Source organism: Coturnix japonica, chromosome 2 (assembly GCF_054131305.1).
Source record: "Coturnix japonica strain WE chromosome 2, WE-NBRP24, whole genome shotgun sequence".
NCBI classification, from domain to species: domain Eukaryota; kingdom Metazoa; phylum Chordata; class Aves; order Galliformes; family Phasianidae; genus Coturnix; species Coturnix japonica.
This window is the reverse complement of record NC_140664.1, coordinates 33,583,360-33,606,399: the sequence shown is the minus strand read 5'-3', so window position 1 is coordinate 33,606,399 and position 23,040 is coordinate 33,583,360. Positions and strand designations below refer to the sequence as shown.

Here is a 23,040-nt window from a genome sequence, read left to right as displayed (position 1 = left end):
CCTTAATGTATTTCTCACTATTTTTTCAGAAGGTCAAGAAAAAGAAGAAACATTGAACAGAGACATTTCTGATGAAAATATTTCAAGCAAGTCCTGCTCCGATTATTAACGCTGATGTTCTAAAAGGAATTTCTGCTCTTTAACAACAGCGTTACATTCAGACACGAGAGTTCCTTTTCCCATTCATTACAATGGGATAAAACAGAAGGCTTATAACAACAGATAAACAAGCGCCCTTTATTATTCTGTAGTTTTCCTCAGTTGAGTAGTCTTTGGACAGCATTTTAATGGCTGAAAAAAACCCTGCACATGATGAATAAGGATGCCATTCTCAATTAACGTGGACAAAGGATCATAGCCATATTTGGCAAATGAGGTAGCTGTGGTGTAGGAAAAATCAGGAGTATTCACAGACATTGCCACATACATCACTGTCCACAAATCAAAACAAGTTAATGACATTTTTGTACATCTGCCCAACTACATGACTACACATTAGTCTGGCAAGTACTTATTAGACCCAAATTAAACAGCACAATGATTATAATTCATATTTACTAAATATAGAGATATTAATTTATACTGAACTAAATATGGATGCTAGCAGCATATTAATAAATTATGAGTACTGAACCAAAACAGCCCAAGTTACAAAATATATTATCTTCATTAAATATATCTCTGTTCTACAGATGCTGCTACCCAAACAGCTTCCATTAAGATATATCCTGTGTGGGGGGAGTAAGGGGTCATCCAAACTGTCATCCATCCTCCACAACAAGTGCAGTGATGACACACTAGCTTCTCAATCCCAGCAGCTCCCACATAGACACTACAGCTCTCTCCACTTGGTTAGCCTCCACACTGCGGACTGGCATATATGATATCACCATCAGAGAAATATCAGCCCCTATTGCATAGGTAGGTCTTAGACAAATACATTCAAGTTCTGCAGACATCTCAGATAAGCCTAGCTACCACAAGCTTTATACAGTAAACACTGAATCTAAACTATACTATCTTATACAGAAAATCTGTACATCAGAAATATACTTTTGCCATGCAAACTGGACCACCAAGGTCCATCGAGAAGTGTGAGATCAATTAGTGGGCAGTGGTATAAAGACACTACAGTTCAACCCATACCCAGGCAAGAAGGAATAGCTAATATTTAAAGGCACCTGTCAACAAAGATGTGAAGCACACACAGCAACACTTGCTGCTGTCTAAAATTAGCTTCCTTCATCACAAATTCTCTTTATGAGTAGTTGTATGCAAACTTAGCATACAATGGATAAGCTGTATCATCTTTTAAATAAAATGCTATTTTAATTTCAGAAGTTTAGGGATCACAAACTAAGACACACTGGCAAACTAGATGAACAACAAAAAGAGTATTCAGAGGCTGAATCTCTCAATTACCTGTACTTTAGCCTTAGATACCAACCAATGTAGCTCTATGTCACAATTGCAAGTTTCTAATGCCAAGGTAGTTTTCTGAGGATGTTCTGAAGGCTGAAAAAGCTGATATCCTGCATCTTTACCCCTGAATTCTGTTTTATCAGTAGTTAGAAACATGATGACGTCAGAAGACATCATTACCAAACTTGAGTGTTTATTTTTATCATATCGTTAATTAACTGTCCACATTTATGCAAAGTAGAAATCGGACACACTTTATTTCTGTATTATAAAAGATTTTCTTTTCTTTTCTATTTTTTTTTTTTTTTTTTAAGATCTCACTTTTCACTTTTATGGGATCAGCTTTCCAACAATTGAGCTTATCAGCCACATCTACACTGCTAGTAACTCAAAACCATGGCATATTTATTGATTCCAAAAAGCTATTACACGATATCACTTACATCCCTGTACTTGATTAGACTGAATTATTGGGGAAACTAACAAAGGATTACTCAGATCTCAGCAGAGAGCTTATATAGATGTCTTCCTACCCAACATTTAGCTATTTGCTCTTGCACTTTTATGTATGTATTACACACACAGGGCAAGACATTTGCGAAACCTGAATTCAAGATAGTTTTCTCTTCATATTATTATTCTGCAATTAAAAACAAATAAACAAACAAACTTCAAGAAATAGGATCTTGGTACTAAATATGTCTATTCAATCCTTTAAGAGAGTGTCAATGAACAGCTGTATAAAGCTGTTGACTGAATGACATTCAAATTCTACTTACACCTGAGATATATACTGATTCTGCATATGATATAGATATTTAAATATGAACATAAATTATTCACTTTAGACAAAAAAAAGTCCATAAATTTTAAAAATGAATATGTTAATTAGATTTAAATTCATCCATTATAGAAAATATTTTGACAACCATGGTAAGAACTGTGTTTTTAAAACAGTTCAATGCATTAAATATATGCAAATTTTGACAGCCAAAAATGCATACAGCACAGATAAGATGCTATCATTCTTCTTCACAATCACTGCAGCCTCTAGTTAGATGCAGATTTTTCATGACAGACAAAAACATTTCCTTCGGTATATCTCATATTCTCAGACTTCTACTTCAAAATGATTCCTCAAACACTTTTAAAAACACATTTAAACTACTGCAAACTAGAATAGTTGTTATATTCTTCAGTTAGCTGGGTCTGTCAACATCAGATCATATTCGATATCTTTTTAAGTACAAAAAGCCATGATTGCCTCTGGAATTGCATCCAGTGATGAGTCCAAGGATGTGTTTCATTCTTGAATTGCATGCAGTAACAGGGCACCTATAGGCTGTTTCCAAAATGTGCCCAAGGCAGATGTATGCATGGGGCTGTACATAAAAACAGATTAGTGTGCCTACATCAACTGGAAGTATATTCACTGTTTTGCAAAATCCCCATGTAATTTTACAGCAGAGTTGCAGAAGTGGATTAAGGCTCATTTTAAAATTCTAACCAAAAGGTGACGTCTTACCTCTTTTCACATCATCACCCTTATACAGCTACATGGTAAACCAGATCTGATCACTGATATGGAGGAAAACTTACCCTGAAGTACTCTGAAACAATACTGTACACCCACTTTCAAAGTCAAGTTCTTTACATAAAGGCATCCTGAGAGGGCAAGGAAGCACAGTGTTTCTGAAAGTCTGGAACACGAACATGTGGACAGAAAGCCATATGACTATTCTACAACAAAAACAAGTTTCCTGACATTGTGGTTTCCCTCAGCTACTGAAGTTTTCTTCTAGCTGTACAATTTATCCTGCTTACCGAGTAGATGAGCTGCAGAGAATCTTGTAGGGAGCACTGCAGTGAGGCAGAGTGCCAGTGGGTTTGTGCATTTGTCTCTTATCCTACTTTCACAGCCTGCCTGCACTTCTCCGTCTTTCTAATGAAATACCTTTTGGATTGATCTACTACACAGAGGAAAATAAAACAAATGATTTACTTCTTGAGGAAAGTGCAACTCAAATGACCCTCAGCCACAATTTTGCAACTGCAAAAACGTGAAGTTGTTGCAGTAATAGTTGATGCTGGTTTAATACCTTAAAATCTTTGCATTTGATGGACTTTGGAATGTACATGTGCTTATAAGAAAAATAACACTCAATAGAAATCAAATTTAATGTTTTTGGTAAGGTTTTTTTAGGGCCACTGTGCATAAAACGCAACAGCCCTGAAAATTAACCCCAGTTGTAAATGTGCAGCATACTTAAAACAGTAACACCTACGTAAATCCCCTTGTAATAAAAGGGGTTATCTAAGATGAGATTATACAGCTGACATGAGGCAAAACCACAGTCTATGAAGAAAGGAAAGCTCCCCTGGACATCAGTGGCATTTCTTTCTACAGAGGGGACAACAAGGTGCAGCCTGCTATTGTAATACTGATACCACAAGTCTCTAAAAGCCAAAGCAGGGGAGCTGTTATTTCTGTACCACAAAAAAAAAAAACAGATTCTAGAGACGTTATTACATTTAAATGTATTCTGATATTGCATTCTGCTTTTCCATCTCAGCAGACACTGTTCCATCTGAACAAGATGGACATAACATACAGCACAGTATTTTATATTAAATGTAGTTGTAAGGGAAGAACAACAACCTTGGAGTGACTCACTCACAGGACCAATTCATAGGTTACACTGAGTATGAAAGGCAATTTCAGAGGAGTGGTGGAAGAAAAGGAGTTTTATAACAGAGGTGATACAAACTAATTTAGAGACACAGATACATACAGAACAGAGTACACAATGCTCTGTGCACACTTTTTCAAGGGAGGAAAGAATGGCTCCTTTTTCATATTCGGTGGTATTTTAAAAAAAAAAAAAAAGAAATCTAATTCTGTTCTGCACCATAATAAAATCATTATAAATGCTGAAACATATTAAAAATTCAACACTAAAAAGACAGCAGCTTTCTACTTTTTCTACTTTCTACTCAGCTGCACTGAATCTAAACACAAGATACTAAGAACAGGAGACTGCATTAAGGAGGGCTGGTGACAGGCCCTGGCAGTCCTATGCAAGTGGTATATGTAAGATGTAATAAGATATTCAGCAGTGTATTTCAGCACATACAACAAAGCACTCAGAAAGCGAAGTTTTACTCATGGCTGCCTTCCTTTTTAGAATAACAAGACAGAAAGAAAATATATGATTTGTTGAACTATTTCACAAACAGCTCGTCACATTTCTATATCCTGAACACATTTTTTTGTGTGAGAAGACAAAACCATAATGAACTTCACCTTTTAAAATCTAAAGCAGCAAACTTCTTTTAGTGCTAGGATTGTGAAAAAACAACACTTTCTACAAATAACTGCACCATATAAATTGATGCTCATGAAATGTTATTACAATCTGAAGTTTAAAACCCCAAAAGCAAGAAAATTCTGAGTTAAACTGAAACTTCATCCTTAGCCCACCCAAAAGTGTTTAAACTTTTGGGCTTGCCAAAGAGTAATAATTCTATATACAAAAATATACTGTCATAACTAGAAATTTCAAACTAAGTATGGAATTCAAGCTACAATTCTGACTCTTTTCTTCCTTACTTTCATAGGTGTAAGCCGGTCCTCTCATTAGTCCAACACTGGCACAGTCAACAATCATAAGGTGTTTAACTGTTTCTGTGCAGCAGGATTCCTTTGGCAACTTCTCAGTGCAGTCAACTGCATGATTTGTAAAGGCAGTGAAAAAACAACATACTAAATAGAAAAACTCTCCGTGCAGTAGCCCTAAAGGGAGGAAAGCTCACATAAATGAGTGGTCTACTCCTTGTAATCCACCACACTCAAATCCAAACCTTTATTTATTTATTTATTTATTTATTTATTTATTTATTTAAAAGAGCTACAGGCATAAAGCATTGAACCACCAGATAAAGGATGAAGTAAGATACTGTTGAGGAATAATGATGCACTCATCCAAGTTAAGAGAAAAAAAAAAATGGAACGTGGAAAAGAGTGGTCTTATCAGAGTCAATGGGACATGAAATGTTACAGCATCTCCTAGGGTTTCTCCAGTCCTCTTTCACAATTAAACTTTTGTTGAATGATTCCTCTCTCTGTTGCCTGAGAACTGTCACAGAAAGATTTCTTGATGTTCTTGGAGTCTACCTTAAAAGACACACCCTGGCATGACATGGCAAATCAGCTGATGAAGAGGCAGCCTCTGTCGTAGGTCATCAGAACTTCTAATGGATATAAGAGGAAAGCAACAGATGAAGGCACTGACAGAATAACTAGCACAAAATTTCATGGACTAAAGAAAAAAGATTCTTCTCCTTTCAAACCTCAGAAAAGCCTCTACAGCTCCGAGATGGTTCTTTAAGGCAGCAAACATTGCCTGGAGTCATGCAAGTCCACCAAAAAAAGCAAAATAATTCTCAATAAAGGGTCTTGTAAATGTTTTCTTGGAACTTTTTAAAATCATCCAGTACTACTTCTGTTGATCAGTCCTAATCCTAACAGCTGTGCTGCCATGAAAATCTGAAATTGGCTATTTTCTTTAAACAGGTACATTGTCAGTCTAGACCTCTGAACCACAGACTTCTTACTTATTCCAAAGAACTGAGGTCATAAGCTTATTATCTCCACCGACAGGAAAGCAAACCTAGGACCCTCCAGTTGTGTCCCTTCTTACCTAGTCAGCTTTCCCTTGAAGATAGCTTAAATGTCCAAGGAGGTGGAAATGATGTCCAGCTTTGGCCAAGACCAGTCAGAAAATCTGCCTTCTGTGGAATATCAGAGCTCTGAGTTTCTAGCTCCCTCTGTCTGAGGATATACTCCAGGGTTTCTTCTGCTGCAGCACAAATCCCTAATTACCAGACAACAGGTAAGAACTCTATAGATCTATCTTTCCAAATCTCAGCAGCTGTTCACCAGAAAGGGAGAAAGGAGTCTGCTGGTAAAAAAGGAGACTAACATTCAGCAATGGTAAAATGCAAGCACATGGTCAAACCCTTGCTGAGAGCCCACCATCCCAGCTCTTTTTCTTAGACGAGTTCCCTAAATGCTCCATGCCCCATTGCTCTCTTCTCCCACTCTCAACCAAACAATGGCCCAGCTATGGACTGGGATGGAAAGTCATGTTCTCTTACCCCAAATCACTTCCTTAAACAAGGAAATATGCATTACATTACACCTCTGTGATTTTCAGCTTTGTATGATGCTATTACAAACTCAGAAATCTGAAAATGGGGAGGCTCTGAGAAGTGAATGGCAGAAAATTAACTTCCAGGTCTGGTACAACAATGTGCCCATTGCTTCAGAATATGCTTAGTGCTCTAAGAAAAGCAATGAGTTTCCAACATCTCGAGAAATCCAAGCAACCACATAGGAAGCAGCAGGTGAAAGGCTGTCTATTTTGTAATTAACTTGTTTTTTAAAAGTCTGCAATCTTCTCCTCCAATGAAAACTTTCTATACTATAAGTGTTACCTATTTTATTCTGCAGTAAGTGCTAATGTTCATATTTTGAGGTTCTGAAAGGAGTGAATAAAACCAAAGCCAAGCTAGAGCATGCTTCTTTAACATTTCCACTGTAATATTATGTTTCAGTGAGTCTTTTAAACTCAAAGCATTCTTAAAAGGGTAAAGGATTTAGCTGCATAATATTTTTTTCCATTTCAGAAGTATATTTTTCTCTGAGCTTTCATTATTATATACACACAGAAAACTCCCTCAGAGCTCCAAAGACAAATATTAGAGGACAAACTTGCCAGCTTTTGTATAGTAAATCCTCTGGTTTTACTAGAACTAAATTAATTTATACAAACTAGAGAGTTTAATATGAGCATACATTTAACAGATGCTACTTTACACATTTTTATGTGCACAGTATCTGTGTAAGATACAGAAGGTACGTATGACAGAGTTTCGCCTATTTCACAGTTATTGGTTCAATGATGGCACATACTAATTCTGGTCACAATACTTGTATTTGGAGTTTAAGTGGAATTTTTGTCCTTAAGGAAAACTCGGCCAGATCTACTATCTGCTGCACATCTTTGAAATTCAGTAGAAGAGACACTGAGATAGGAAAATGTCTTTTATTTTAGCTTTTGTTCAAAGATAGGCTGTAGAATTTACTAAATCTTGAACATACGTCTGGGTTCCTCAGCAAAATGTAGGTACCATGACAAAATAATAACCAAACACAAGAATTCTTTTGCTGGACGCCTACTCTTGAAACACTCGTCGTGGCAGCCTGTATCAAGGTATCCTCAACAGAAAGTTGCTGTTAGGAGAGATATCAAAATTTTCCCAATTGCAGCAAGACTTGACTCTCCCCACACTTACCATGGAAAAACTCTCCCTGCTGCTAATAGAGTTAATTCTACAACAGGGAAATCTGTGCAGCTATGCTGAAGAGACTCAAACACAAGAGACACAATAGCAATGTCATGGACATAATCCAGTGAATTAGTAACATACAAAAAAGTTATGTTTGAAAGAATATTATTTGGGTTGCAGAGTCAAGAGGCCAAAATCTGGAAAATGCCAGAGTTAAGGCTTGCTCACCTGCCATGTGTAACTGTTTGTATAATATATTTGCAATGGCATGATCACTTATTCTACATCCACTACCATATTCCATCAATTCCTGCCTATGATGATGTCCAAAAATGCAAAATCAAGACACTTTTAATCTGGCATTTTCAGCATTAGAGTATTTGATTTCACAACCTAACAAAATCCTGAATAAATCAAGTCTTCATGACAGCAGTGTTGAAATATTCTCAGCATTACATGAGACAGCAAATTTACAGCTCCAGTGTCCACTCTCATTTTTACTTAAACCTTAGTCACAAGCTGAATCTAACTTTAGCACTCTGCACAAACTGAGTACTCTTTCCTCAACAATGAAAAAAATATTTAAACATTCTTCTTTTCTTCTAGATTGTCATTTCCAACGTCTACAGTTATTCCTAGGTTTGGGAGCCTTGTGGATCTGGTGGCTGTGATAGAAGTCTCCCAAAATCAGAAAGAATTTTTGAAATCCTCTCAAAAGAGCTGAAAATTCCAGGGTCTGAAACTTACACAGGTGTAAACCATCTAAACACATTTGAGTGTCCAAAAGCCATGACTCTCACTGATGGATGCATTTGCTCACAGGACTGGAATTTGAATGTGTACTGTATGGAGGGAATCTTACTTTCAGGTCACTATCTTTGCCATTTTCCATTTCCCTCTATTTTCTGCTTTTGAGTGCTAAAAATTCCTGGAATTTTGTCTCCTGGAACAGAGCCAACCAGCTTTCAATGTCATTAATCAAATCGGGAGGGGTTTGCTTCATTAGAAATAAAGTCTTGTTGCTTTTCTTCTTAAGATATCCATAGTTTTAAAACACTCCTAGGGGATTTACTGACATTCAAGACAGAAATGGATAAGATACGCGTTAGTCAAACATGGAATTTAACAAGATCCCTAAAAGTTAAACAGCAAGTTGTCGGACAAGGCTATGTGCCTTGCTGTTGTATCCTTAAGACTCAACAAGTGGTTGACATCCACCATTCCCACACTTTACACAAATATGCCCTGAAACTGCAATTTGGCTCTACACAAAGGGTAAAAAGGCAGAAGGCAGTCAATTTTCTTTTCATCCAGGAACACTGACAAACTAGGATAAAAATCCTTTTTCACTAAGTAACAATTCCTTCCCAGGGGTCCTCCTGGAAAAATGCATCATCCCCCTTTAGATTTCAGTGTCTCTGTATAAGCACAAAACCCAATCTCAGCTAAAAGCTCCCCACAATTGCATTGTAGCTATGCTTTCATTTGCTGATGCCTTATAATCTTTGAAAAAATACAGCCAATGTTGTGGCTTCCTATGTAAAATGAAACCCGGTATCTAATTTAAGACATCAAGATATAATATCTATTTGTAATAATGAATCTTCAGCTTTGTCATTTTCACTTCCAATGTACTTTGCTATGGAAAATGTTGAAGTGTATTTATCAGTGTCGTTTTGCAGTAATGTATCATTTACTGCTCCTAAGAAGCAAAAAATGAAATATTGCATTGCAGATGGTATCAAAACTCTGTTTTATCATTAGACTCACAACTAAGGTCTCTGCCAGCCTAGGTAAATCTTCCACTAAAGCAACAGTTTTGCCCAAACAAAGAGTGTGGATTGAATCCAGCGTGAATGAGAAAGCCTGCTATCTCCCACACATGGGAAGAACAACCTTCCACCCCCTCACATCTCCACAGTTTCCCCAAGTCTTTTATAAAGGGAAGATTGCCTCACTAAATTTTTCCACTTGCTGTACTTTTTTGTGTGTGTGTGTGTGTGTGTGTGTGTGTCTGAATTTGTTCTAAGTCTGCTTGGGGAAAAAGAAAAAGAAAAAGAAAAAGAAAAAGAAAAAGAAAAAGAAAAAGAAAAAGAAAAAGAGAAAGAAAAAGAAAAAGAAAAAAAAAGAAAAAGAAAAAGAAAAAGAAAAAGAAAAAGAAAAAGAAAAAGAAAAAGAAAAAGAAAAAGAAAAAGAAAAAGAAAAAGAAAAAGAAAAAGAAAAAGAAAAAGAAAAAGAAAAAGAAAAAGAGAAAGAAAAAGTATAAACACACTTCTGCTCACAAATGTCAGAAGAAAAATACATTCTAGCAGTCTTTGGCCAACTTAGACATGAAATGTATTTACATTATCAAAATACCTCTTTCTTTGGTTATTCTGAAAACGTATTGCACTCATTTTTCCTCTGAAATTCACAGGAATATTTTGCTTTCCAGTCCATTTTTCACTAGAACGCACATTTTCTCTCTCATTGGAAAATATATCAATTGCTTATTGGGGGGAAAAAAAAAACAACAAAAAAAACAAAAAAAACATACACACATACAAAAAAAAGTATTTTGGCATGGCTGACCTGTAGAGATATGGAGCTAAGGAGAGTCAGTGAATCCACTCACTCTGATATGCACACATGATATGCAATTAAAATCTCCATTCACATTCCTACGGGGTTGTCAATCAAGAGAAAAGCCTTTTTGACAACATCCAGTGAAGCGTACCAACTAACTGCTGAACAGGAACTTAAACAGTAACAGCTTTTGTTACTAGCAAGAACGGATTTTACCAAGATTTGGTTCAGTTTCTAAAGAAATCATTATGTTAAAATTTGGGGGGCTTTTCATTAAAAATTAAAATGTATCACAAAGCTATTGTGTGTGAAGCTATCACATTATGTAATACATGAGGGCTATCAGATATTTGTGAAAAAAAAAAAAAAAAAGCCTAACCCTTCCTGGTTGTAGGAAACAATTTAACCTTTCATATTTAGAACAATGAATAATGATTACAAGCCAGTTTACAGGGAGAAGAAGACATTTTTTCCAATTGCATTTTGTCTGTTTGGTAGTTGCCACAGATGTCTTTTATAACACCCTACGCTGCCCAGCCACAGAACTGACACAGCACAATGCCTGCTACTACCAGAAATGAACAATTTATTACTATCGCACTGGAAAATTACATGGATCAATTATGTGGATCAATCCTAAAGACCTGCATCTCTGAAAATATCCTAATTTATGACAATAGAGAAAAGTGTATAAGAAAAAAAGTCTTTGATAAACTCCAGAAAGGACAGTGGTTACTTTGCAATACCTAGTTTGATCATAAACAACCCATAACAACATTACTGTACTTTAAAATCACATCTGTAAAGGTAAAACCTGTGAAAATAAAGCGATCATTATCAATCTTCTGTTTGTGTTTTAAGCACTGAACTCAAACTACACTTTCCAAATGTTTTAATATTATTAGAAACCGTAATATTTGCTCTTCCTCATCATGCTTTGTAACTGAAGAGAGAGCAGATGCATCCTGACTATTAACAGTCATGACAAATTGCCTTACTAATGAATGTTACACACTGAAAGTGCCATAACTGATTAAACTACAATTTCCCACTACCAGATAGAGAGAGACTTGGGAACTCCAGCAGTGGACAACTCTGATGTTCTGCCAACGGGCCTTCAGGGCACAGCGCGGTACTTAGAAAAACACACTGTAAATTCCATATGAATATATTCTAAAGGACTATGTGTATACAACAGGTTTTAAAGAACATTAGATGAAACAGCTTAGGTTTGTAACTGATGAGGCATGCAAAATGGATGTGTTTTAACAATTCTAGAATCTATACAAGGCTGCGTTGAAGAATATTCCTGTTGGGTTCCTCTAGCCCTCACCCCACCTCCCCAAACATTGCTTGTGCTTTGCTTTCACATAAAATCTTTCTTTTGTCAGTCTCTTTGTTGGTGCAAAATTGGCAGCAGTTCAAATTCAAAGTACTCCTATTCATTTACTGACCATTAAACCAATGTCATTCTAGTTCACATCAGCCAGAGAGCTAAGCTCTAAAAAACATAAAAGGCTTGCTTCACCACTGACGAATAATGTGTACATTTTTACAGAGCTTAAACCTTAATGCTTTGCCTGAAACTAACAATACAGTATATCTTATCATTCCTTTTTCACAAGCAGGCAGCTGCTGAAACGCTTGCCACTTCAAAATATCAATTGCTTGCCAGAGTTGTCCTCAACACACCCTGTCAAACTCATGTATATTGTGCAATGAAAATGGTGCAGGAAAGCTAGAAATTGTGTCAAATTCTGCTGTAAGGGTATGATGTGCAAAGAACAACGTATGACAACCGCAGAGACTACAAACAATAGCGATGGAGCCAGTCACCACATATATCACAACTATGCCTGTACATATTTTATTACACGTATTATATATTTAAAGCATGACAAATGTGTCATTGAAGCTATGTGCTGCACCACATAGAAACCCTTCAGCTAGTTAAGCTTTTTCATTTCTCTTGATGGAAGTGTAGTGTTATTTTTCTGCCCTCTGAACATTTGTTTGTAAATCACACAGCACACACACAAAAAAAAAAAAAAAAAAAAAAAAAAACAACCCATAAGGTTTTCAAAATGAGTAACAGAAAACAAAAGACAATACTACCAGATGAGAAAATGAGATTTTGTACAATTAACACTTTTGCTTTTCTCTAAGGACACATAGTCAGGCTACCTTAAAGAATATCTGTGGCTATGCAAGACAAATTCAATATCACTGTGCCCATAAATTACAGTATACCTAATTTTAATGCAGATAAGTGCTGGCCTATTGATTTGCATGTTTCCCTGGCAAAATGGAAATCCCATGTGAATATGTTCTTTGTCTGTAGAAAATGCATTTTAAAAAAACCTTTATGAATACAGCAATCTATGCTAAAAAGGAAAACATAAGTCACCAATACAGAATTATGCATGAAACCTAAAGGAAGTAGTGCATATATATAAGTACACATGTATGCACGTATCTCTCCATGTGCATGTGTATGTGTTACACAACTTCACCAAATTTTAGCATATAATTACAATTCCTATTATGTGTCTTCATTAATGAAAATTCAGCCTCTATATTCCTAAATGAGCTGAGGAAAAAATAAGTGAAAATTGACAAAATAAGTAAAATAATAAGTTAATTACAAATTGATTGTGGAATATTATTTTGAAATTAAAGGAACAACAGACAGCTAAATAATAATAATAATAATAAAAATTTAAAAGATGATTAAGAGGAAAGAACAGCACAACTGCTGTTCACAGAAGAATGATGCAGGTTGCAAAACCTGAACACACAGGAATCCATGAGAGTCATTAACTGATACAATCCTAACCAAAATGAATAGATACGCTATTAATGTGTTAATAAATATTTTGGAAAGAGAATAGGTGTTTTAGGTGCTTGGGGTTGCTGACCTTTGCTGTGTTTATTAGTGGGACAATGATGCATTATTAACACACAGCAGCTGTACCTGAACTGCTGCCATGAACATAATAGCCTTTTATAGCCATCAGGGGAGTGAGATAGGAGGCCTTTATTAACCACTAGACATGATTAGCACATTATGTGAACTTTAGTAGGCAAATTATCTCTTATTGAAATATAATGTTGGTTATCACTAACTGCAAACATGATCTGAAAAACTTCTTGATGCAAAACTAAGATTTTTATTACAGTTTGGAATATTACTAGTTAGGCCACTAAAAAAACACACACACATAAGTTATTTTCCTTTGTTCGATCTGCAAAAACAACTACGCCTTGAGAAAACTGACTGTATTGTGATAAACCACAGAACCGAATGACTTCCACATCATCAGTACTATTGCTCAGAACTATAACTGAACACAAGTGGACATTTCCAACATCATTAAGAAAGCGGCTAATGAAGAAAAAGCCTTGCCTTATATTTTTCAATAAAGATTACAAGCAGTTCTTAAAAAAAACAGTTTGCTAATACATTTTCAAGGGTTAGCGTGAAAAAAAATAACACTATGATTTACTTCAAAAAGCTTAATTTTGGGAAAGATTATCCCATTAGCCTTCACAACTGAATGCAGCATGGAGAGTCCATTATGAGCAGTCTTTTATGCCCTAGCAGAAAGCCATTAACATAAAATAAATCATTTGCTTTGATATTAAGCCTCTTCTATCTGCAGGTTTCTATGACTAATTTTCACAACTGTGTCTGCCAAAAGATAAATTATACTTTTTTTGAAAGGTTATCTTCTCTTTCCACTATTGCATCTCCTCTTACTGTTTATTATAATTTCAAGTTGATGCAAACATGATGCGTGGATAGGAAACAAATGTTTTCCTTTATTCACGAACACAAACTTTTGCACTTTCAGCAACTGCAACTGAAGTATGACTTCAGAGCCAGCCACTTGTAAAGCAGGGTAGAAATTACTGATACATTCTTCAAGGTGAGTAATAAAGCATAAATGCATGGGTCTGTATACACATTGAGTTACACTGAGACAATAGGAATTTACGTGTATCTGTAATCTTTTTACTTTTCTAGATCAGTCTTTTGCCTCACTCCACACGCATCGTATTTCCCTTACTGACACACTTCCCAAAGTACAGGCCATCACTTTCTGGTTTCAGAGTTCTGATTTCTTTTTTGCATACGGAGCAAGGAACTGGAGTTCAGTGTAGACTTGCTTAATGTAACACAAATATACCAGCTACAGTAGCTTCTATTTAACCTTTTGGACCATATAATTCTGAACAATAGCAGGAGACAGAAGAAGCAACACAGTAGCTCACTTTTCATGCTAGTAGTAACTCTGAAAAAGTCACTCGTGCCACTTTTGACTGGTACAGGGTGGTTTAGCAGTCAAGAATGCAAACGTTAAAACATTCAGACATTTCCTCTAACCTGGATTTGTCAGATGCTCATGTAATTCAAGTATGTTTCGCAACTTAGAAAGCGGTGTGTTTCTTGGGAGGAAACCATATTAAAAGGGTCTGTAGCAAATCTAATAGAAGCACAGCAATAAATACTAAATGAACAGTTCAGAAACAGTGTCGGCATATGTGCAATTGAAAGATAAGATATAAATATTAGTAGAGCCGTATGAAATTCAAATGCTAAAAATACTACTTATTGCAAACAGAAGAAGCAGAAGAAAACCACAGACCTTATAAATGTCAGTTACATCAAGATCTCTGCTGAAAAGCACTTTTAACTTTGAAGATCCAAGTCAAGAGCTAAACGTTTTATTCAGAGCCCTAACTCATTAACCCATAACTGATCACAGCTGGTGAACATGAAATGTGGATAGGATATTCCAGTGGAAGGGAAGGTGAAATTTCCTTCTGTGCACTTGCTGCTGTAGCAGTGCAATGTCTGATGCTGCTGCTAACAGTATGCAATTCGTGCCTAGCCACAGAATAATGAACTGTTCCCATTTTCCAACTGAACTCTGTAGGGAGAAATGATATGACCAAGAAAATCTCATTCAGATTACTGTGAATTCCATGTCCTAAAGTATTTTGGAAGTGCTGCTATAATTAACGGTTGTTTGGCACTCCCATTACAAGCCATGTTTTCGAGCAGTTTATAACTCAGCACTTTTAATAAGAAATTACTCTTTGGGAAGAAAACCTGCACCTTGTCATGTAACAAAACACTGCCACCACAATGCTTTAGTTTGGCGAGGCAATATTTAAACTTGGTGTTTTAGTGTACGCAGCCCATGCAAGACATCCGCAGAGCATGTGTTCACTTCACAAAAATAAACAGAGCTGCCACTAATTGCCACCACTGCTGGATCCAGCAGCCAAGGTCTGAATGGATGCAGGGACTCCCTCTCACCGTGCGAAGCGGTGCTTTCAGGTCACTCTTGAGATGTGCTGAGAGAACAGTTAAAGGAAGCTTTTTGCTTCTGCTGTCTAAGCTTTGTTACATCTACCATCCATAAAGGACTTAAATATCCAAGAATTGTGATCTAAATCCTACCATGATTAGGATTCACTATAAAATCGTGTTTTAAACAGTCTGTGTTTAAAATTTTCTGATGCTTCTGAGCAGTGCTAATAAGATGAGAAAGTCCTGCTAAAATGGGAATCTGACGGCAGGAGCGTGCTGGTAAAGTGTAATAATCCCCAGCAGGCACTGAATTCAACAGAAGTTGAGATTGCCCAGTCCTCCACAATATCAACTCTGTTAAGTCCTTAAATGAACACAGCTCCAGCTGCTCTTTGGTTTCACCTAAGCACCAATGCATACAATGTAGTGTTTAACAAATTCGGCATCCTTGATAGCTTACAGCTTTCACTTGTTTCAGCAGTCCACATGTTAAGCCGGCTGAGGGTAGTCCACTAGAGATGGAACACCTCATTCTGATAAGAGAATGAAACGTAGTTTCTCTCAAAGCAGTAAAGTATGGAAGAAAGAAAATACATATACATATAGGAATGGCCATGAAAGCTTTGGTTTAGAAAACATCTCAGTGAAATATTTCTCCAAAGCACATGCATAAATTGTTTTCCACATTCCGTATGCCTCTGACACAACCCTCTAAGGTATTGTAGCCTATGGAAGGAAAGTCTATTTCACATCTTCCTGTGCTATATTTTTGGAGACTAGCTAAAACACTTAAAAATCAACAGTCAGTTCTAATGTAACTGTTTAATCTTTTTAAGTAGCACCAAAAAATTTCAAGTACGATTCTAATGCATTAGGGGACAAAGTAATCATCCAAGGAAAAAAGATGTCCAGAATATATAAACGGTGATCATGTTAGATGAGCATAGCCTAACATTCTGCCAAAACACAAACACTTCAGCTTCAGAGCAATAACTCTAAAGAATCCTGAATCTCAGATACAAACAGGACAGTATCAAGCCACTGGAAATAATGGACACTTTGTAAACAGCCACAGAACATTTTAAAAAGGATAGATTCCATGGTGGAATTCAGTTTACACCATCAATTATGATAAATGCTGTATATAATTTATATGGACTTTTGGTCTATAGAATTCCGTTTGCTAGCAGGATTGTTACCACTTACAAAGTACTGTATTCTCTTTATCCAGTGTCACTCTGCTTTTTTCAATTGAGAAGGTTTTGTGTTCCTCTCTATTTTTTTCTTTTTCGTCTGTATTCCCCTTTTTAAAAACAACTACAGACTATCATTCTACCTCTGCTGTCTGGCTGTATTTTTCCACTGCACTGACAAGTACCAGTGGATACAAGAAAGATGAGTTGTAGACTCCTTTATTTTGAACCAGGTAGCAAATCACACAAGAATCTAGTGAATAATTCTGCAAGCCTAACCATTGGGAGCAGTAAAGACCATTATTTTCTCCCTGCTGTTGGCAGGGGTCAGCATCCCTGTCATTAACTGTGTCAAATTATAATTATGTAACTGCACTTTATGTGAGCAGATATCTGAAAACACCGTAAAGTTGCAAGCATGAAAATATACCGATCCTTCTTACAGCACTGACTGACGAAGGCTTTAGAGGGGAAACTTCAGTACAGAAAGCCACAAGAATGTTATTTATTGCTCCCTACATAAACATTTAAACTTATTGTTTGACTTCTTCAAGTACCTTGAAATCTCTGACCATATTCTACTGTTGCATTAATACATTCTGATTACCAAAGTTATTTCTTTGCGTAACATGCAACTCAATTAGGGAACATGATGTTTCCTAAAATAAACTTCCATCCAGCAGACTACTCCTATTAGCTGGTAAATGTCTGAAATGCAATTATGCTTCAAGTTTCAAGAGGCAAACGGTACGACCCCAGCTCTAAATCTGTCCGTCCAGCATAAGAGCATCACTATGTTATTTCAAAGGCTGACCTATATACTGCAGCATACCGTCCATTCTGTCTGTTTGTATAAGAGATACCTCACACAGTTATCATAACCAACATTGTTTGCATTGTTCTTTTACTTTTCTCTCTCCATGGGTACTGCGAGAGAGACAAGGAAAAGCCTGCATGACAATATATGCACAGCATAATGAGCTTTCACAGCAGATAGAGAAATATTAGACTAAGATGCTTAGAATGTTATTTTAGGTTTATGAAATAAAGATCTAAGCAGTCTTCTGAAACAAAGCCTGCCAACTGAAAATTGTAAGATAAGATATGAGTGCTTGAATCTACGCTGCTGCATTTTCCTTTGCCTACAGAAAACATGCGCCGTCAGTATAATCAGTGCAAGTGCCTGGGTACTCACTCATATGATTTGCCCAATCATTTGGTCAGGAAAAAGCTACTAGAAAACTGAAAAGTTTTATTTGTGGGATGCTTTGTAAATAACCAGCAGCTTTAGCAGATTTAAAATGTAAGGAATCAAAGTCTTCCCTATTTGACAAAAAACAAAACAAAACAAAAACAACAACAAAGCCACCATCTCAGTGGGCAAACAAAGGCCAAGGCCAGCAGCAAGTACCTAAAGCAAGTTTTTATTGACTTCATGGGAAGCAAGAACAAGTCCCAGATGAGTTTGGTAATGTTTAGCCAGAGGAAAGCAGCTGATTAAGACCACCACTCCAGTCCCAAACACGGACTTGTCCCACTGCTGTACCCACATCCTACACCAGGAGAGATGGGCTGCAAGCAGCCAACCCACCTTACCAGGGGGATATCCTGCAGGCCTCCCCTCCAGCTCCCCAAACACACACAGCAGGAGGATGAGTGACAGGGCAATACCGGAACGTGACTGCATGTTTGGAACAAGTCAGATAAGTTTTCGCAGCAATGTTAATCATGCTGGGTGAAGGGAGAGAGTGAAAGAGGTGAAAAATGAAATGTTCAGTAAATGTACGCCTCCAAGGGGCCTAAGAAAGCCTCCTTTGCCCGTTTAATGTAATCAGTGGTCAGGGGCAAAGACATCTGAAAAAGACATTCATCCTATACTCAGTACCTTATAGGAAACATTCCTGGTAAGTCTTCCAAGCAGAAAACATATGTCTTATGACTGTGCACTTTTAAGCACATTATCAGTTCAGGCAAAGTGAAATAGAAGAGTTGCAACTTGTCTCCAGAATGAGTGTCTCATTTGCATTTAAAAAGAACAGTTTGCTCCCTCATACATGGCATGACTTAAAAGAAGCTTTAACCAGCCAGTGAAGACATTCCGAAAAACTTCTTTCTAAATTAATTTATTCGATTTGCAGCACAACCCACCACAAATGATTTAAGGAACTTAATTGGAAAATGATTTAATATATTAAAGTAATTCCTGATTTTCCAAAGCATTTAACTTCTAAATTAAATCTGGCCCGCTATCTCAAGAATGATGAGTGAAATGTGTATTCAAGTCATTACCTTCTTTTTGAAGCCTTAAATCACTGATAGGTTTAATAACGTTTGTCCAGTTTCACTGCCAAATGGGTCTTCAGACACTTTGGTACTTATGCCATTAAGTCTAGCCTGGGCTTCTTACATAGCAACACTTTACGGTTACAAGGTACAAAAGCAGACAACAGAGAAATTAATGGCAAGCCGCATATCAACGGGAGCAGCCTAACAGTACTCTGAGCACTTGAACAAAAAAATTAATACCCGCACACATGCTTGTGTGCATCTGGGCTCCTCCTGCTGAGCAAAGTTCGCTCCTCGCACCAACTTCCGATCTACGGGGCAGGGGATGGAGACTGCCAAACACAGCTACTGAACGCTGCTAACAGCCGTACCTCTGGGATCTTCCAAAATATCCTCAGGCACCCACAAAGGGCCAGATTTATCCCTGAATTCTATAACTCCATTGAGTGTATGTGAAATGCAGCCAGGCTGGATTTGGTCCTTCCTGTTGCGATTGGTAGATGAGACCATGTGGGAAATCTTTCCTGAAAACTGAGAGGGTTTCACCCCGCCGCCGCTGCCCCTGCGTTTTAACACCGGTATCTCCTATTTCGCCCTTTATCTCCGAATCTGGGCAGCTGCCGGCGGGGAAAGAGAAGGCTCCCAACACCTTCCCGACACGTGAGCCCGGCGTGACAATGGGCAGCGCGGAGCGGGGCTGCCCGACGAGGTCCCACCGCCGGGATGAGCCCCTGGTACCCCGCTACACCCGAGATCTCCCCGTCCCGCACCCGTGCCGCTGTGCCCCGCGCAGATGATGTGATGCGAGAACGCTCGTCTCTAAGCACACCTTGAGGGACAGCGAGAGCTGCAGGAGCGCTCACACCCCCTGAGGATGTCCTACGGACAACATTTCATTCGTGAGCAAAGACTACTCCGTAACAACAAAGTGCAGCTCATGCATACAGCCACAGCGGCAGCACCGATGCTCTCTCCCCCATCCCCCTGCTCGGGAACTAAAGTAGCGCGAAGTGCTCCGGGATGGCAGCACCGCACTCCCGCAGCCCGGCCCGGTCCGGGCTGTGCGGTGCCCCCATCGGGGCGCGGGGGCTGACACCGGGCTCCGGAGGACACGGACCCTATGACAAGTCTGGGCAGCCAGAGTGGGACAAAGTGAGTCCTTGAGCTGGACTGACTTGTCACCCTGTTTTACTGCGTGTATACACTCTGTATAGGTGTGTATACAGACATACAGAGTGTATACACTCTGTATAGGTGTGTATACGTATACAGACATAACTGTATATATAAGTATATGCGTGCATATATGTGCACACACACATATGTCACAGACACGTTCACATACAGGCGCGCTCCCGGCACGGCCGAGCACCGCTCTGACACATCAACTGCGGGGTTCGCTGTGGGGCAGAGAGTTGCTCAGCGGACACGATCCCCATTCACAGCAGCCCTGGAGATCCAAGTCCTCCGAACCGACACCACGTTGTTCCTCACCGACGGAACATACCACGGAAAATGCCCCCACCCCCCCCCCCGTCCTCCGCCCCCCTCCCCGGCCGCCCGCCCCCAAATCTCTTCGGCTCTGAATTCGGGGTGCCCCGGCCCCGCGACCGCTGCCCGCCCGGGACTCCCGCAGCGCGGCTCAGCGCCCGCTCCGGCACCGCGACCGCAGCACAACAGACAGCGCGAAGAAAACCCTTCGGACGAGACAAAACGCGAGTCACCTTGTTGCAATAGTAGGGGTCCAGGCAGGGGGAAGGTCCCAAACAAGGCGTATCAGGAGCGGCCGCAGGCTGAGGAGGTGGTGAATAAAATCTTACGTCCATTTCACTCAAACATCAAGCAAACTCCTCTCCGTGTCTTTGGGTTGTTAACGTTGTTGGTGCAAAAAGGGGTGCGTGTGCGTGTGTGCGCGAGAAGGGAGGGGGGGGGTGGGGGGGGGGGCACACAACAGGGCTGAGAAGAATGAAAAAAGAAAAGAGGTGCCTGACTTCGGCAGTCAAAGAAACACCTTCCCTGCCTCACATCCGTTTGTGGTTTGTAAAGAGAAAAAAAAAAAAAAAAAAAAAGAAAAAAAAAAAATCTCTTCCAAAAAAGCACCGGGCTGCAGATGTCTGCGAGAGAACCAACAAACCCTCCTTCCTTCCCGGCAGGGCAGGTAACTTCAGCACTTATTGTTCCCCGCGCACCGGCGCCGGGGCGCTCGCTCCGTGCGTGCCGCGCTTTATGGGAGCCTCGGAGTTGCCTCGCGTCTCCCTCCCTCCCTCCCTCTCGCTCGCTCGTTCGCTCTCTCGCTCAGTTCCTTGCCCCTTCCTTCCTTCTTTCTTTTTCTTTCTCTCTTTTCTTTCTTTTTATTTTTTTTTTTTTAATTTGTTGTTATCGATTTGTTTGTTTCGTTTGCTGCCGGTGTATTTTAGTTGTCCCCCCACCCTGAGGAGCGTGGCCGGGAAAAGCGGTAGCAGAGGCCGGAGCCCCCCGCTCACCCCCGCGGGGAGCGGCGAGCAGTCCGCCCGCGTTGGAATGGCCGCCCGGCTCGGCACGGCACTGCCCGGCGCGGCTCGGCGGGCGGCGGGGGACGCGGCGCTTCTCCGAGTGTGCTTCACACAAAGGGGCTGCCGAGGGAAGAGCCATTTGCGGCCGTAAGGGACGGGGCTGGGAGTCGCGGAGAGGGGGCGCTACCGCGCCCGCCATCCCGCCGCCGTCCCCGCCCTCTCCCACCCGCCTCCCCGCCCGGCCCCCCGGCGCCGCCCGGCCCCCGCCGGTTACTATGGCGCCCCTTCCGCGCAAGCCCGGCCCGGTTAGGCCCGGCGGCCGAGGGGTGCGGTCCTGTAGGGTGGCAGCCTGTAGATGCAGGCTGGTCGCTCGGGCCGTCTCTGTGAGAGCCCCCAGCACAGTTTCACAGCTCTCGGCCCACTTGCTTGGCTCGCTGGACCTCCCCACAGACGTTCTGTCAGGCCTGTGGGTCTCTGTATTTCTCTGAGGTCCACCAACAGATTAGTCCTAACAGGGTTAGGCGAGCCCTTCGCTTCCTGTCCCATCCAGACTTTGTGATGTGAGAAGTCCACCTCAGAAAGCAGAAAGCAAGTGTAAAGTGCAAAGAACCACCCCATGATGTGCCACCTGAACAGGGGTCTGAGCTGTGGCTGCGGTGCTTGGCCCATCCTTCCTCACAAAAGTCTGGAGCTGGGAAGTTCAAGGAGGTGGGCAGATGTGGGAGAAAGGAAGAACTAAATGAGGGTAGTGAAAAAGGAGCAAACTAGTTGCAAACAGAGGTGGTAACAAAGGGAAGTTGGGGATCCGCAGGTAGGAGGGACTAAGGAGCGAAACAAGGTTTCAGCAGACAGCAATACAGAAACAGTGACTTCGAGGTACCGTGAGCAGTCCCACTGGGTTTCATACAGAGTCTCTGGTAGTATTAATCATGACAGAAGGGACTGAAGAAAAAACGTACAGGAAGGACACTAGTCAAATAATGCTATGCAGAGAAACTGTATCATGAGTATTAGGAATGCCTTTCGTTAAATTGGTGAGTGACACTAACAGGTGCCATTATCAATAGATCCCATTAGTGAGAATGTTTACATTTATCAATTACTCACAAACATCTTGATCTCAAAAATAAGTTGAAATCTAGGGAACTCTGAACATTAGCAATGTGTATTTTCAAACGAAAGTGTCCTATAATCCCTACAAATAGAACAGGTATTTCAAGGGGAAGTATTGTTAAGAGGGAGCATATTACGAATTTCAGGGTGAAGAAATCGCATTTGTGTGAGGGTCTGTAATCAGTAACTCAGATATTTTGATATTGTAAAAGAGATTGTGTTACGTTGTGGTTTTCCTCCATGCCCCAAAACCTACTTTCTGTAAAGCTTAATTATCTGGAAAAAAATATATACGAGT

General features: G+C 39.7%; 1 protein-coding gene and 1 long non-coding RNA gene across 3 annotated transcripts in view; one reads left to right on the top strand and one right to left on the bottom strand.

The window, feature by feature from the left end:
- The window catches only part of TOX (thymocyte selection associated high mobility group box), a 216,823-nt gene extending 195,604 nt beyond the window's left edge, over window positions 1–21,219 (bottom strand). For both annotated transcript variants that reach the window (XM_015855652.2, XM_015855653.3), the window contains exon 1: window positions 20,862–21,219. In XM_015855652.2, coding sequence (XP_015711138.2) covers window positions 20,862–20,963 — 102 coding nt within the window. In that variant the 5' untranslated portion in view covers window positions 20,964–21,219. The remainder of the gene's footprint in view (window positions 1–20,861) is intronic.
- LOC116652960 (uncharacterized) overlaps window positions 21,190–23,040 on the top strand; it is a 44,951-nt gene continuing 43,100 nt past the window's right edge. The window contains exon 1 of the long non-coding RNA XR_004306228.2: window positions 21,190–21,295. This is a non-coding gene — a long non-coding RNA (uncharacterized LOC116652960). The remainder of the gene's footprint in view (window positions 21,296–23,040) is intronic.